The following is a 14,174-nucleotide window of genomic DNA, read 5'->3' as shown; positions in this document are numbered from 1 at the left end:
GGTGCTGAGGTTGATTGAGGTGACAGATCCAGGCCCCCTGAAGGCCTTCTAGGAGCACCTGGCTTATAACCCATCTCCATCACTGAGAAGTGTTAGTCCAGGTCCTGCTCTCCCTGGGCTTTGGGCTGGTGCTCTGTAAAGCTCTTTTGGTCCTGGTGAGAAGTTTGTGAGGGACTGTGTGTGAGGCAGAAGGTTATGATGGCACCAGGTGCAGTCTGAGTGGATAAGCCATGGGTCCTGCAGACGGCCACTGTGAATGTTTGATAAAGCAGGTGGTCTCTTCTGGCACCAAAATGGACAGGTTAACTGATCTTTCCCCTGGTACAAGAATACAGCTTCACTGTTTTAAAGATAATATTGCTTAAGTATGGCATTATAGTTTGTTTGGGTTTCTTTGTGGTCTTAGGGAATTTACTTACCTTAATTGGCCTACACAATAGATTTAAGAGTACTTTAGGGCCAGAAAGAAGGCTCAGCAGATAAAGGTGCTTGGTGCCAAGCCTAAGTACCTGAGTTCAGTCGCTGGGACCCAGGTAAAGGGAACTGACTCGCAGAGTTGTTCTCTGATCATATGCCGTGGCACATGTGCTCATACAGAAATGTTTAGAGAATATGAGAGTGCATACTTTAGAAGGACACGTCTGTGTTCTTGGCACTTGGTTTACAGAGGTAAGAGGATTATCACAAATTTGTGGCCCGCCTGGTTTGCAAATTACCGGTTCGGCCAAGGCTATGGAGTAAGATCCCGTCTCTAAAAGTAAAAACATTAGGTATGTGCCTCCGCTTCAGCTTGCTTATGAGTTTAAATAAATTGGCAGATCGAACGTGCTTATCCAAAATGTAGTAGTTAGGTTTTATAATTGTTCGGGTAGTTTTTGTTGGGGAATGAGTGTATTTATAGGAGTGCGTGTGTGTGTATCAGAGAGATAGTTGGGGGGCTAAGAGTGTCTCGTGCAGACCGGCGGGCCTGAAACTACTTATATACTTAAGCTTGTCCTCAAACTGTAGAAGAGGATGGTCCAACTGCCTCCACTTCCCAAAAGCTGTAATCACAGGAGTGTGTGTGACAAACCCCAATTGAGGGTGCTTCTTACTCTCCTTTTCACACTGCTTTCAAAGAGGCCTCCATCCCCCATCTCAACCCTGGAAGACCCTCCTCGCCCTAGTTCTGAAATGGGTAAGGACAGAACACTCAGATGCAGAAAGGCAATTTTGTTTGGGCTGTCCAGGCAGGGTGCCGGACGCCATCTTTATAGAGGGCAGTGACAGTAACTCTTGACGTCATCAGTACGCGCTAGTGGAGGTTCCCTGACAGGTTGGGGAGCATCAGGCCAGCTAGGGCCGATCGCGAAAGGACAGGATGGGGGAGGCGGCCGTGGCAGAGGGACCTTGTCCACTGCGAGAGGACAGCTTCACACGCTTCTCGTCGCAGAGCAATGTGTACGGGCTTGCTGGAGGGGCAGACGGGCGAGGGGAATTGCTGGCCGCCACTCTTAAAGGCAAGGTGCTCGGCTTCCGCTATCAAGACCTCCGACAGAAAATCCGGCCTGTGGCCAAAGAGCTTCAATTCAACTACATCCCCGGTGCGTGGCGCTATAGTGCCGGGGGCGGGACTGGAGTCCGGTGTTAAGGATTCTGTCATGGTCGAGGTCAGGGACAAAACTGGTAACCATTAGGGTCCAAGACAGTGGTCGTCATGGCCCGAAAGTAGTTAGGGTCCAGGGTTCCGCAAACATAAATGTCAACAGCGTAGTACTCGGTGGTCAGAGGTCATGGTGATGGCGGTTAGACTCTGGCTGACCCAAAGATTTTACTGCAGTGGTACGAAGTTAGTGTGATTAGGGTGCAAGAGTGGAAGGAAACCTGCCTAATTAATGAACTTTGAACTCCCCTCATAGTGGATGCTGAGATCGTCTCCATCGACACTTTCAACAAGTCACCCCCAAAACGGGGCCTGGTTGTGGGCATCACTTTTATAAAGGTACCACAACACCCTCTTCCTGTCCGAGCCCTTTTCCTTAGTCACTGTGGATCCCACCAAGTCTATCCCAAGTGCTCTGAACCTACCTCAAATGCCTTTCACTTCCTCTACCTCCCCTAAGAGCAGTTCCCTCCACCCCACCCCCCCAGGACTCAGGAGACAAGGGCAGTCCCTTCCTTAACATTTACTGTGACTATGAGCCTGGCTCAGAGTACAACCTGGACTCCATCGCAGGTGAGTGGGGCTTGGGGGAGAGTGTGGGTGGCGCTACCAAGTGCTACTGGGCTCAACCTGTGTCCTTCTACAGAGAGCTGCCTGAATTTGGAACTCCAGTTCACACCTTTCCAGCTGTGCCACGCAGAGTGAGTGACCCTGGGCACCCATGCTCGCCTGCCCTTTCCTTGTACTCAAAAGCTTATGCCCTATCTGGAAAACAAGAGGCTTGTAGTATACTAAGGATTGGAAACAGATACTGTTAGGGGCCCAAGAGGTGATGGGAAGTATGGTCAGGAAGTGGGGTTTCATGGGATTGTAGCCGACTGGAATCCACATATCTGCCATCACCAGTCTGGTTCTCATGGTGCTGTTAAGAGTAGATGCAGCCAAGATTGTCACCTCTCAGGTAGGTCATTCCATGAGTTAATCTCTATTTCCCAGACCTAGAGTTATTCTCTAGCCCCATAAGCCCTGAGATTCCCAGATCTAAGAGATGCAATTGAATGCTGACCATACAGCTCAGGCAGTGGAACAGTTGCCTAGCACACAGAGCCTGGGTTCTGTTCGGAAGCACTACATAAGCCAGTGGTTAACCAGGCATACCTCTAATTCCAGCACTTAAGAGACAGAAACAGGAAGATCTATCAGAATTTGGTTCGAGGTCATCTAAGGCTAGCCTGGGTTATATGAGACCCTGCCTCCAAGAAAGAAAGAAGGAGCGACTGGAGAGATGGCTCAGCAGTTAGAGCACTGACTGCTCTTTTCCAGAGGTCCTGAGTTCAAATCCCAGCAACCACATGGTGGCTCACAACCATCTGTAATGGGATCCAGTGCCCTCTTCTGGTGTGTCTGAAGACAGCTACAGTGTACTCATATAAATAAACTAAAAAAAAAGGAAGGAAACAAAGAAAGAGAGAGAGAATATAGAAAGAAAGAGGTTCTGTCAAACTCAGCAACTGAGAGTCTGTAGAAATAAATACAGATTATCTGGAATCTTCACAATTTAAAATCTCAAAGAATATGGGCTCTATTTCCAAGTCTTTATAACATCACTGATACAAGAGATTAGCAACATTTTGTTTTGTTTTGCATTTTTTGGTCAGGTTAGTAAATGTTAGGTTTTGAGGGCCAAATAATTAGTATCACAGCTGTACAGTTTTGCTACTGGAGCAAGCAGACAGCAGTTGACATTGAATGAATGGCTAGGATTGTGCCAATAAAGCTTTATTTACAAAAAGCACTAGTGGGTTAGCTTTGGTATGCAGGTCCTGGTGCTCAACCTCTGGTTTAGCAGGTGAGAGATACACAAATGAAGCTTCAGGAGTGTGTGCGTGCGCGCACGCGCGTGCAAGAACATACTGGTGTGTATGAGTGTTTATGTGTGCATGCATGTATTATGAAGGTTTTTTTATATTTACTTGTGTGCAAGAGTGTCCCACAGCATATAGGTGGAGGTCAGAGAACAACCCACAGAAGTTCCTAGAGTGAAGATCTGAACAGTCAGGGGCTCTCAGAGCAGGGCTCCCAGCACCTGCACTTGGTCACTCTGAGATCTCCAAGTTTTGGGACTTAAGAGTTGTTGTACGAAAGTCTGCAGAACGTTAAGCCATGCACCTGGCATGTCAGGATTCTTGCAGGCTTTTTGTTTTGTTTTATTTTTGTAAATACATTTCAGGCTGGGTGTAAGAGGTACAGGTAAGTGGGTTAGAAGTTCAAAGCCAACTATAGCTACATAGTTAGTTCAAGACCAGCCTTGGGTGCAGGAAACCCTATTTTAAAATAAATTTGATAGTGGCATTTCTAAATCTCTGGAAGAATTTAACCCCACTCAGGTTCTAGAACATTCTAGATCTCTCTGCTTTCAGAGTCCAGGTTGGGAACCAGCTGGAGACCGTCTTTCTCCTGAGTGGGAATGACCCAGCCATCCATCTCTATAAAGAGGTAAGCTGGGCGGGCTTGGCCTGGTCTGTCAGTTCTGGCCTGTGTGCCTATTGTCTGACTTCATTGCCTGCTGTGGCCCTTGCCTCCTCAGAATGAAGGGCTCCATCAGTTTGAGGAGCAGCCCGTGGAAAACCTCTTTCCAGAGCTCACGAACCTGACCAGTAGGTAAGAGGGGACCCCAGCACCCAAAGAAGAGATCAGGGCCCTGTGTGCAGAGAAGCTGGACAAAGCAGGTTGCCTTCTAGCACAGCACACAGGAGGGCCACCTTAGAGAAACTAGGAAGCACGTTGGAATATCACTCAGTTGGTAGACTGCTTGTCTAACATGCTCAAAACTCTAGGTTCCATCCCATAATCCAGGCATAAGAGTGTACACCTCTAACCCCAGCACTCAGGTGGTAGAGATGGGAGTCAGGAATTCAAATTCATTCTTAATTTTGATGCTAGCCTAGGCTACATAAGACCCCCCACCAAAAATAAAATAAAGCTGGGTAGCATGTTCCCAGCTTGCAGCGTGACCGCAAGGAAGTTTATTGATCATGGGTGAGTGTCCTCAGAGCAAGCAAGATGATGCTCAGGGGCTGGGTACCTGGAAAGTAGACATGGGGTTGAGCTCTGGGAAGTCTACCTGTCTGTCCACCCATGTACTGTCCTACCAGTGTCCTCTGGCTTGATGTCCTCAACCTCCCCGGCTCATCCCAGCGGCTCTCAGCTCTGGGCTGCCAGAGTGGTTATGTACGTGTGGCTCACGTGGACCAGAAGAATCGAGGTGAGGGTCAGGCCTAGGGTGGGGACAAGCCCAGGGATGGGAACAGGTCCCTGAGTCCCTGCTTTCCACACAGAGATCTTGCAGACATGGACAATCCAGCAGGATGGACCCATCTCCCGAGTGACTGTGTTCAGCCTGTCAACATTGGAGGGTGAGCTCTTGGCTCTAGACCTGGGGTCAGACTCAGCTTTCTCCATCCTAAGAGTCTTGCTCCTCCTGGGGCCCATCACTAGCCCATAAATGTTGCCACAGGTTGGCCTCAGATCATTTCTGTTATCTCACTCTCCCCACTTTGGTCTAGCCTTCAACTTTTTCTCTATTTTCAACTTTCCCTTTGTGGGCTAGCCTTCACTCATATTATCCTACACTGACTTCTCCACCCCAGACTTCTCATTCCCTTTGGACTGACAACTGTCAATCATGGTCTTAGCCTATCCCAAGGTGCTTTTCTTCCTATTCCTTGACCTGAGTTTGTCCTACACCTGACATTTACCTTAACCTCCCCCCTCCCCTGGTTTTCACAGTATGGTCTAACCTTAGACTTTAACTTTGCTCTAACCTTTGTCTCTCCTGTTGTGTTCTACCTTCAGACTAATACTGTCTAACATCTGGCCACAGTCCTGTCACAGTCTAACCTCTAACCTCCCTTCTGAGGCATGATCTTGGGTGTTTGTCCTGAGGTCTAGACTGCAGTGGGGAGGGGGAGAAAGAAGAGCCTATATCCACAGACCTGCCAACTCCTGTTTCTTCCATAGCAACCAAGGACAGCCCCCAGCAGGAGGGATACAGTCTGCTTGTGGCCAGCATGCTGGAGCCTGCTGTGGTATACTGGTGAGCATGCCTGGGCCTTCTGGGTACAATTGAACCTTGTGCCTGTGTGGTGTGGGCTAACCTTGTCAACCCTTTGAGGTGGCTAGGGTCAAGAGATGTGCTATAACCAGGGAGGAGGTGGGAGCACTCACATCTGGATCTTGTAGAGGATTTATTAAGGGTGGGTATATACCCCCCCTTTTAAAGACACCCAGACTCCTGACATGGGTAAACCAGGGATGCCAGCAGACACTGGCTTGGGAAGGCCTAGATGTGCAGTGCTTGGATTTTAAGGCACCACAAATTGTGCAGTTGTAATGCTAACAGGGGCAGTGAGCTTTGTGTGTGTTGTGGGTGGGAGTGAGATGGGATCTTAAGAAGTCAAGGCTGCCCTCCAACTATGTAGCTAAGGATGACTCTGAACTTTCATGGTCCTCCTGCCTCTGCCCTCCCCCCATGTGCTGGAATTACAGGCATGCACCATGACACCCAGACTGTGTGGTGCTGGGTCAAACCCTGGGCCTCATTCATGTTACACTGTACCAGTTTAACTACATCCTCGGCCTACATCCCCTCCGCCTCCTCTATTCTGTGCGTTCCCATCAGCTCCTATGAGCTACTTCCATCCAGCTCCACACACTCATGAAAGCAACTGTAGAGTTCTCTGGGCTCTGTGCAGTACCGAGGCCTTTGAAGTTCGGGGATCAGGGCAACTGTGTCTCCCAAGAGCCACCATGTAGGTACACCTAGGAGCACAGTAGGCCATCCAGAAGGGGTCTACAGGACGAACACTTGAGGCCAACCACTTTCAAAGGTACACACATTGAAACCAAGGTACACAGCGTCAGGAATGAGTCTGGACCTCGGGGGAAGCCAGTTGGGCATCACCTACAGTCTGGAACCAAAGGTGGCAAGGTCCTGTCATCTGACCTTAGCTTCCTCCCTGCATTCGGGACCCTCAGGGATCTTCTGAACAAGGGCCTGAATGACCAACTTCTCCTGCCTGGCAGTGACCAGTTTGACAGTGTCCTCTGTGGCCTGGTCACTGACGTGGACCTAGATGGACAACCGGAAGTCCTGGTGGCCACCTATGGACAGGTGGGTCTTGAAAGATGGGCCTGTCACTCATCTGTGTCCCTGCAGTGACCCTGCCTCCTTAGCCTGCATGACCTTGGCCCCTCTCCCCACAGGAGCTGCTCTGCTATAAGTACCATGGGCGGCCAGAGGCCAGCAGAGGCTTCCGCCTGTTGTGGCGGAGGAGCTTCGCCAGCCCCCTGCTGGCTCTGGCCCACGTGGACCTGACTGGAGATGGCCTGCGGGAACTGGCCGTGGTATCCCTGAAAGGGGTGCACATCCTCCAGGTACTGTGCCTGCCACTCACTGGCCAGGGATGGTGGGAGGGAGGTTGAGAATGGGGTACAGGGACTGAGCCCAGGTCAGTTGCCCCACTACAGGCATGGTGTCCTGCCTTTAGGAAGGCATGGCCTGGTCTTGGGAGGTCTCTGGCAGCCAGGAGAATGCCACTCAGGAGCATTGTGATGGAGGTATCAGCCTGGTACAGCAGTTAGAAGCTGTGGGTTTTTAAATCTCAGTGTGTGTGTGTGTGTGTGTGTGTGTGTGTGTGTGTGTGTGTGTGTGTAAGGCCAGGGAGGGTTTCGTGTGTCCTGCTCTTTTCTATCTTACTCTCTTGAGGCAGTCTCCTACTGAACCCCAAGCTAAGCTGGCAGCTCATGCACCCCAGAGGAGCATCTCTGAGGTCTAACCTCAACTTCTGCTTCCCACTTCTGCCTGGTTCTTGCTCTGTTAATCTCTCATTTGTTGCAGATCTCGCCTTTGTCCTGCCCGCTGTGGTCTAACCTCAGCTTCTCTCTAACAGTTGAACCTCAGATACCATCTCTGTCTTTCCTCTGATTACTTTCCTGTTCCTTCCTTCGCTCTCTCTCTCCACTTACTTACTTATGTGTCTGCTGCTTGGTATCAGACCCACTGTGCTGTGTCCTCCAGCCCTTGGTTTGTGAGGTTGAGTCACATTGTATAGCCAAAGCTGTCCCAGAATTCAGTCCTCAGCCACCTTCGCACCATGTCCAGCCCTTCTGCTGATCTCACCTCAGTTCTTTCCACCTGGGTCTAACTTGCCCCTCCCACAGGAAGTGGACCTAAAGCTGTATCCCCCACCTTGACCTGGGAGAACAATTCTCACCTAACATCCTGTGGTTTATTAGTCTATGCCCAATGTGGTCTAACATGTGTCCCTCTCCTGTCCCCTCAGCACAGCCTGATCCAGGCCTCTGAGCTGGTCTTGACACGGCTTCGTCATCAAGTGGAGCAGAGGAAACATCAGCAGGGCCTTGGGGACAGAGTGGGTCCCAGTCCTGAGGAGCCCCCAGCCTCCTGAGCACCCCCTCTTCTCAGGTGTCTATCATTGATGGGGAGGGAAGCATCTCAGAAGAGGAGTGCTCCCCTTACACTCCCCCAGAGGAGGGGTGCTGAGAGTCCCTGATCCACCCTGGTGTGCTGTGTGACCCTAGCTGATCACTTCTGTCTGAGCCGTTTGAAAAGGGGCGTTCTCAGCCAACCCCTGCAATCCATCAGGTGTTGGTCCGTGAGATTATTTATACATGCAGAGCAACGAAGCTGTCCTAGCTGTCTTCATTCCCTTTGTCTGGCAAGTATCTAGTGAGTGCCTACTCTTCACCAGGTTCTACGATGCTGAATTCACTCTCTGGACTGAGGAGGGCTTCACAGAGTCCTAGGTTAGACCCAGAGGACAGAAAGTTACAGTGTGCGGAGGGTGCATGTTGAAAGCTACGGAGCCATTCTCTGCTCTGGTGAGCTAAGCTCAGGAAGTCAGTCCCAGACAAATGCCACTGAGGCTACCCTGGGTTTATTGTCTCCACTAGGATGACTAAGGGACCACAGATGAGGCGTCAGCAGTGAAGGGAGTGAGAATTCGCCAGGGCTTCAGATTCTGGCCGGTCCCCTGGGAGACACTAAGGGAGTCTTTTGGGAATTTTCACACCTCCAGGAAACCAGTAAGGGGTCTGCAGACTCCCTCAGCCCCAAAGTATAAGTGCTCATGTTACTGTCCCATTTAGGAGGGGGCTGGTCTCGAAAGAAAAGGGATTAGACTGGGCATGGGCCGAGGCTAACACAGTAAGTGCACATAGAGTCTGCTGTGGGATGTCAAAGCTAGACCAAGGCACACAGGCCCCAGGAGATACTGTGCTAAAGTCGGTATTGGGGCTCAGCTAAACAGCCCAAGGATCAGAGAGACAAGAGCAGTTACCACCCCCGTGGTTCTACCAGAGGCTCTAACCCAAGGCCCAGAGGAAATGTTGCTTCCCCAACCCCTGACCAGGAATAGAATCGGGGTCAGTAGGGTTGGTAAAATATTAGAGAGGGAATCCAGGCTGGGGGTGGGGCCTGGGTGAGACACCTGCTTCCTTGGAGGAACATGTGTTTGTGGGGTTGGGTAGGTAGCAGTCACTCCTGCTAAGGAAGTCCACCTGTAAATCTGACCGCCCTCCTTCACTGCAAAGGTCTTGGGACACCAGATGCCAAGTACCCAACTTCCCAGGCTCCAACCTCTAGAAGCCAGGCCAAAGCGTGGGAAGCTTCAGGGAGTTGGAATTTCCCTCTCCTGGCAGCAGGCCCGAGAGTGCCCCTCCAGAGCTGGCAGTGGGCACCGGCTGCTGGCAGGGCCAGCCTTCTCTCCCTGCTGTACCATTTTGTGCTCAGCACCGAGCACCTGTCACCACCTGTCCTCTAGAGGGAGAGAGCCTGGAGTAGGGTTTGTCACAAGGGTAGGAATGGTGAGGGTGTGTGACACATGCATCCTGAGGCGTGTGCATGTGCGCACTTGCAGGTAGGAGTGCTTGTACCTGTGAGGCTGGTTGTGTTAGCCACCTGTAGGCTCCCGAATCCTAGGACACTGGGCGTAGGACTTTGCAGCTGGAGGAAGTTAAGAAGGGGACGTGTGTAGCTCAGGCTGGCCTCTAGCCAAGGGTGACACTGAACTCCTGATTCACCCCCACCTCTTTATTGCTGGGATTGCAAGCACGCACCACCATGTGTAACAGACTATACTGAGGGCAGAACCCAGGCTTAGTGCATGTTTGGCAAACCTGGTCCACATCTTCAGCCCCCCACACACCAAATTTGTTTTGAGTCTAGGTCTTGCTATGAAGATTACTTGGAACTCAGCCATCCTCCTGTCTCAGCATCCTGCATGCTGGGATCATAGATGTATGTTGCCACACTGGGTGATCTTGAGACTTTCCTATCTTGCCAGCCCAGAGACAGTACAGCATGTGGTAAAGATACAGAACCTGAAACCACAGTTGCTGCCTCAGTTTCCCCACCTTCAAAATGTCAAAATGGAGCTAGTAACATGTACCTCCGGGGTTTGGGAGTGAGGCCGTGTTTTGATGTGGCAGGGGCAGTGGGAATGACTTTCATACCTGGGCGTTCTGGTGGCAGTTTCCTGTCTTTTCTGTAAGGTGCTCTGAGCAGGCTAAGCCTGTGAACTTGGAAAGATTTACCACCCGACATTCCTTCCCCCACTTCCCCCAGGTCTGCCAGTCTGTGGCTATTTGTAGCGATGACTGCATCTCTGGGCCCTTGTATGGACGAGATGCTGTGTGTGTGATCAAAGAGGGGGACTGGGATACCATAGCAGACACTTGTACATACTTGAGCTCTCCGTCGCTGTCCTTAGATTCTAGTGCTGAACCCCGAGACTGGGTCAATCTGCAGCCCCAGCCCTGCCAAGCCCCTCTGCCACCCACGAGCTTCCTTGGCCACGCCCCTTTCCGGGCTCCTCCCTCCCGCTCTTTTGCAAGGCCTCTTCTCAGCTCTGTGGCCCCGCCCCAAGCTCCCTGGTCACGCCTCCTCTTATTGGCTCCTCCCTCCTCGGGTTCCCTGGCCTGAGCTCCCTCCCATAAGCCCTGCCTTCTTCTCGCTCCTCCCCCTTTCCCTCCGGCCTCTGTATTCCTCCTCCTGGTGGTCCTTTCCCCAGCTCCCCTGTGCCCACCCTCCCTCCTCCTTCAGCTCCTCCCTCTTCCAGGCTGTCCCTGTCCTCCAGCCCACAACTACCCTGTTCCCACTCCAACCTTCCTAAATTTCCTCTCTCCCACCTCCCTGTGGTTCTTTCCCCACCTCACTTGTTTCACCCACTCCCATCAGCGGCATCTCCCTCCTTCAGCTCAGTCCCTCTCAACGGCTGATTTCCCCGCCCCAGCTCCTCTGTCCCCGCCCCCTTCCCCAGCCTCCTCCCCCTACCTCTCCAGTCTAGCCCCCTCCCCGGGGCTGCTCTCTCAACCCCCCCTCTGTCCCCGCCCCCTCCCCTGGACTCCGCCCTCCTCCCGGCCCCTCCCTGGTTCCCCCTCCCCGCATCCCCTCTCCTCCCTCCTCCCTGCTCTCCCTCAGTCCCCGGCTCCTCTCCCTCTTTCTCCCTTTCCTCCTCGGGCGGAGGCGCCCACCGCGGGGGCCCAACGGGGACCGGCCCGGCCATAAGGCAGGTAAGAGCCCAGCGTGGCCGTCCTGAGCCCCCGGGGTTGCGGGAATCCAGGCTGCGCCGTGTTGTCAAGTGTTGGGGGGATTCCGGAGCCCTGGCTCCAAGTCCTGGCTGCCCCGCTTTCAGCGTGCGCCATGTGTACGGTGTATGTTTGTCTGTCCGTCTCTGGGCACCTGGGTCTGTCTCTCCTCGCTTCTCCCTCTGCCTGTAGTCAACTCACACCCACACACCTCTGTCTCCGCCCCTGATGCGCGGGGACCTGGAGGAGGCAGATTCCCCGCAGTGTGGACTCCCCCCGAGGGCCTGGAGGCCCCCAACTCCTCACCCCCTTCTTAGCCCAGGTCTCTCCATCCTCCCAACCCTGACTTTCTGAGGCTGGTCCTGCCTAACCTGTGTAGTATATTAGACCAGTCCTTCTAAAGTCTAACTCCTATACCTCTCACTGTTTGTCCATTCATTCTTTGGACAACTCCGAGGCACTCTGCTACTCCTGGGCACTGTTCTAAGGTCAGGCTAGACAGGTCCTTATCACAGTGAGGTTGGATGGAAAAGCAGCCACCTTCTGGGGGCTCTACAGAAGGGCCCAGCCTGACATTTTCCTTCCCTCAGGAAGGGCTCCAGGGAAGATGGGCGAGGTGCTGATCAACACCTGAGCCAGAGCTCGGGTGAGCTTTCACGTGCCCACAAGATGCCTGCCCAGCGTGGGAATTCCAGATGGCTTAAAAGATCACTGGGTTAGGAGCCCCACGCCTTGATGCCACATTTGTGTTCTGCCTCTGGCTTGACCAAGTCCTTTCTGTCCCTACTGGACTCAGTGTACCTGTCTGCAGTCTGCAACTGTGTGTGCGGTGGGGGTCCTGTGTGGTTGATGGAAAGGGAACTGGTATGTGTGCTTTGAACTCTATTTCCATTCTGCATTGCAACCCCCCCTCCGCCCCCAACAGTCAGGATAAAGGCCATGTCTTCACCCTGCTGTGGCTGCCCTGAGGAATCCCACCTAGCTTTCCAGAGACAGGTCAGGCCGAGCAGGACGCTCACCACTGACCCAACTGGCCAGCAGCCCATGAGGTTGGTGGAGAGACAGCCTTGACGATGCCATTCCGAGAGGGTGCTACCATCTGCCCTGCTGGCCCTTCCTGGACTCAACCTGATCCCTTCGGCATTGAGCCTCCACCCAGATTAGCTTTCAGGGCTCAGAGGAGGCCTGGAGCAGAAAGTGTGGCTGTCCCGGCTACAGACAGACAGTGCTCAGGCCCTCTTGTCCAAGTGTTTCACAAATATTTATCCAGTGCTTGCTCTCCTGGGTCCCTCTTCCAAGACTAGGAGATGGGGGAGGAATCTGGGTGACAGCAAAAGGGATCCAATAGACGGATGACCCTGCCTCTGGGCAGGCAAACATTAGTCCACTGACCCTGGTGTTCCTGGAGGACTGAAGCTAGGGGGACAATTGATTAGACTTGAACTAGGACTTCCCAGGCATCTCACCCTCCCCCAAAGAGGCAGTCAGAGGTAGTTAGATGGAGTCTTGACTTTCAGGGTCTTCCCTGTTTCTCCCAAAACCCCAAAAAAAGGGGAGGAGGGAGAAGCAAAGGGGAGTTGGCTTGGGATCCTGGTGGGTTTGTAATTACACCTGACTGTTTGCTAATTAGGGGCTGCTAATTAGATATATCATTAAAGGCCCTGTCTAAGGGATAACTGTGTAGCGGCTCTTTAAGAATCACCCCCTCTCCCCGCCCCTGCCTACACACACACACACACACACACACACACACACACACACACACACTCCTTTTTGGGAAGTTCTGCCAACATACTGCCTCCCTCCCCCAGAGAATCGGGCTCCTGGTCTGTGGGTGTGAGTTGAGGGCAGGCTGTGGGTTAGACTTCAAGAGGAACTTTCAGACTAACATAGAAGGTGGTAATTCCTGAAGACGAGGCTAGAGGCACCCCTAGGCATTTCTAATGAGCAGCAGGCTCAGGTAGCAACTCCTCAGTCCCGCCTTTTCTCTATAATAGGCAACTGGGTTACCATAACAACATGAGGGCAGGGCCAGGAGCTCAGATCTTGGGCACCTTCTGGGGAGAGTAGATGTTGGGTGATCTGTGTAAATTTCTTCACTTCTCTGAGCCTTGATCCTCTACTTTGTGAACTGAGTGGAAGTCTCCTTTCCAAAGGCCAGGGAGCGCACAATCAGAGCCTCAAGGAAGAGAGGGCTTCAGGCCCCACAGGAGAAACTTGCGTGGTTTATGTAGGAACAGCAGAGGCTAGAATGTCTGGAACAGAGCAGGTGAGACAGAGGCTATGCAAGCAAGGGAGGGGTCCACGGGCTGGAGCCTGGAGCTGTGGAATGTTCTGGAAGAAGGATGGATGGATACTCCTGCGTGCTTATAGTTTTTTTGTTATTGTGTGCATGTACAAGGTCAGAAGACAACTTTATAGTCCGTCCTCTCTTCCTGTCTCTTCTTTGGCCATGGCACACTTACCACCTCCTCAAAACAAATAAAATGGAATAAAACATAAACACAAAAAGACAAAAATAGACGCTCATACTCAGAACCTATTACAGCCCCCCTCAAAGGCCAAGCTGAGATGACAGGAATTACCCAGGGGACTCCTGGCCTCCCGCTGATCCTGGTTTCACAGTGTCCTTCACTCGGCCCGTGTCTCGTGTCTCAGGGTCGGGTCCCTCTGTGCTGTCACCATCAGCCACAGTCTCCTCCCTGCTTAGGGGCAGTATACTACTCCATTACTGTCTCTGCATGTAACTGTCCAGAGGCCTCTGAGTTGTTTCAAGGTTGGCCCTGGGTTAGGTAAAGCTGCCATGGGCATTCTGCTGGGGGCCCTGTGGTGAGATGGGTATATAAGCCTATCCTAGGAACAAGGCTGCAGAATCACAGGGTGTGATGATTGGCTGGGGCTTGCAAGGTATTTTCACCCACTG

General features: G+C 52.3%; 1 protein-coding gene across 3 annotated transcripts; it reads left to right on the top strand.

The window, feature by feature from the left end:
- The first annotated feature begins 1,315 nt into the window (after positions 1–1,315).
- Positions 1,316–8,337, top strand: KPTN (kaptin, actin binding protein). Of its 3 annotated transcripts, none has more exons than XM_080909123.1 (12): positions 1,316–1,583; positions 1,899–1,981; positions 2,131–2,215; positions 2,289–2,343; positions 4,063–4,138; positions 4,230–4,303; positions 4,798–4,907; positions 4,981–5,058; positions 5,663–5,738; positions 6,728–6,815; positions 6,908–7,078; positions 7,987–8,337. In XM_080909123.1, the coding sequence occupies exons 1-12, from the start codon at positions 1,361–1,363 to the stop codon at positions 8,110–8,112; spliced, it is 1,245 nt and encodes a 414-aa protein (XP_080765249.1). In that variant the 5' UTR covers positions 1,316–1,360; the 3' UTR covers positions 8,113–8,337. The 3 variants fall into 3 exon arrangements, with proteins under 3 accessions (XP_080765249.1, XP_080765250.1, XP_080765248.1); XM_080909124.1 differs by having other exon boundaries at positions 6,680–6,815; positions 7,992–8,337; XM_080909122.1 differs by having other exon boundaries at positions 6,680–6,815.
- The last annotated feature ends 5,837 nt before the right edge of the window (positions 8,338–14,174 follow it).

This window comes from Micromys minutus (assembly GCF_963924665.1).
Source record: "Micromys minutus genome assembly, chromosome: 32".
NCBI classification, from domain to species: domain Eukaryota; kingdom Metazoa; phylum Chordata; class Mammalia; order Rodentia; family Muridae; genus Micromys; species Micromys minutus.
The sequence above is the reverse complement of the archived record's forward strand: the minus strand, read 5'-3'. Positions and strand labels throughout refer to the sequence as shown.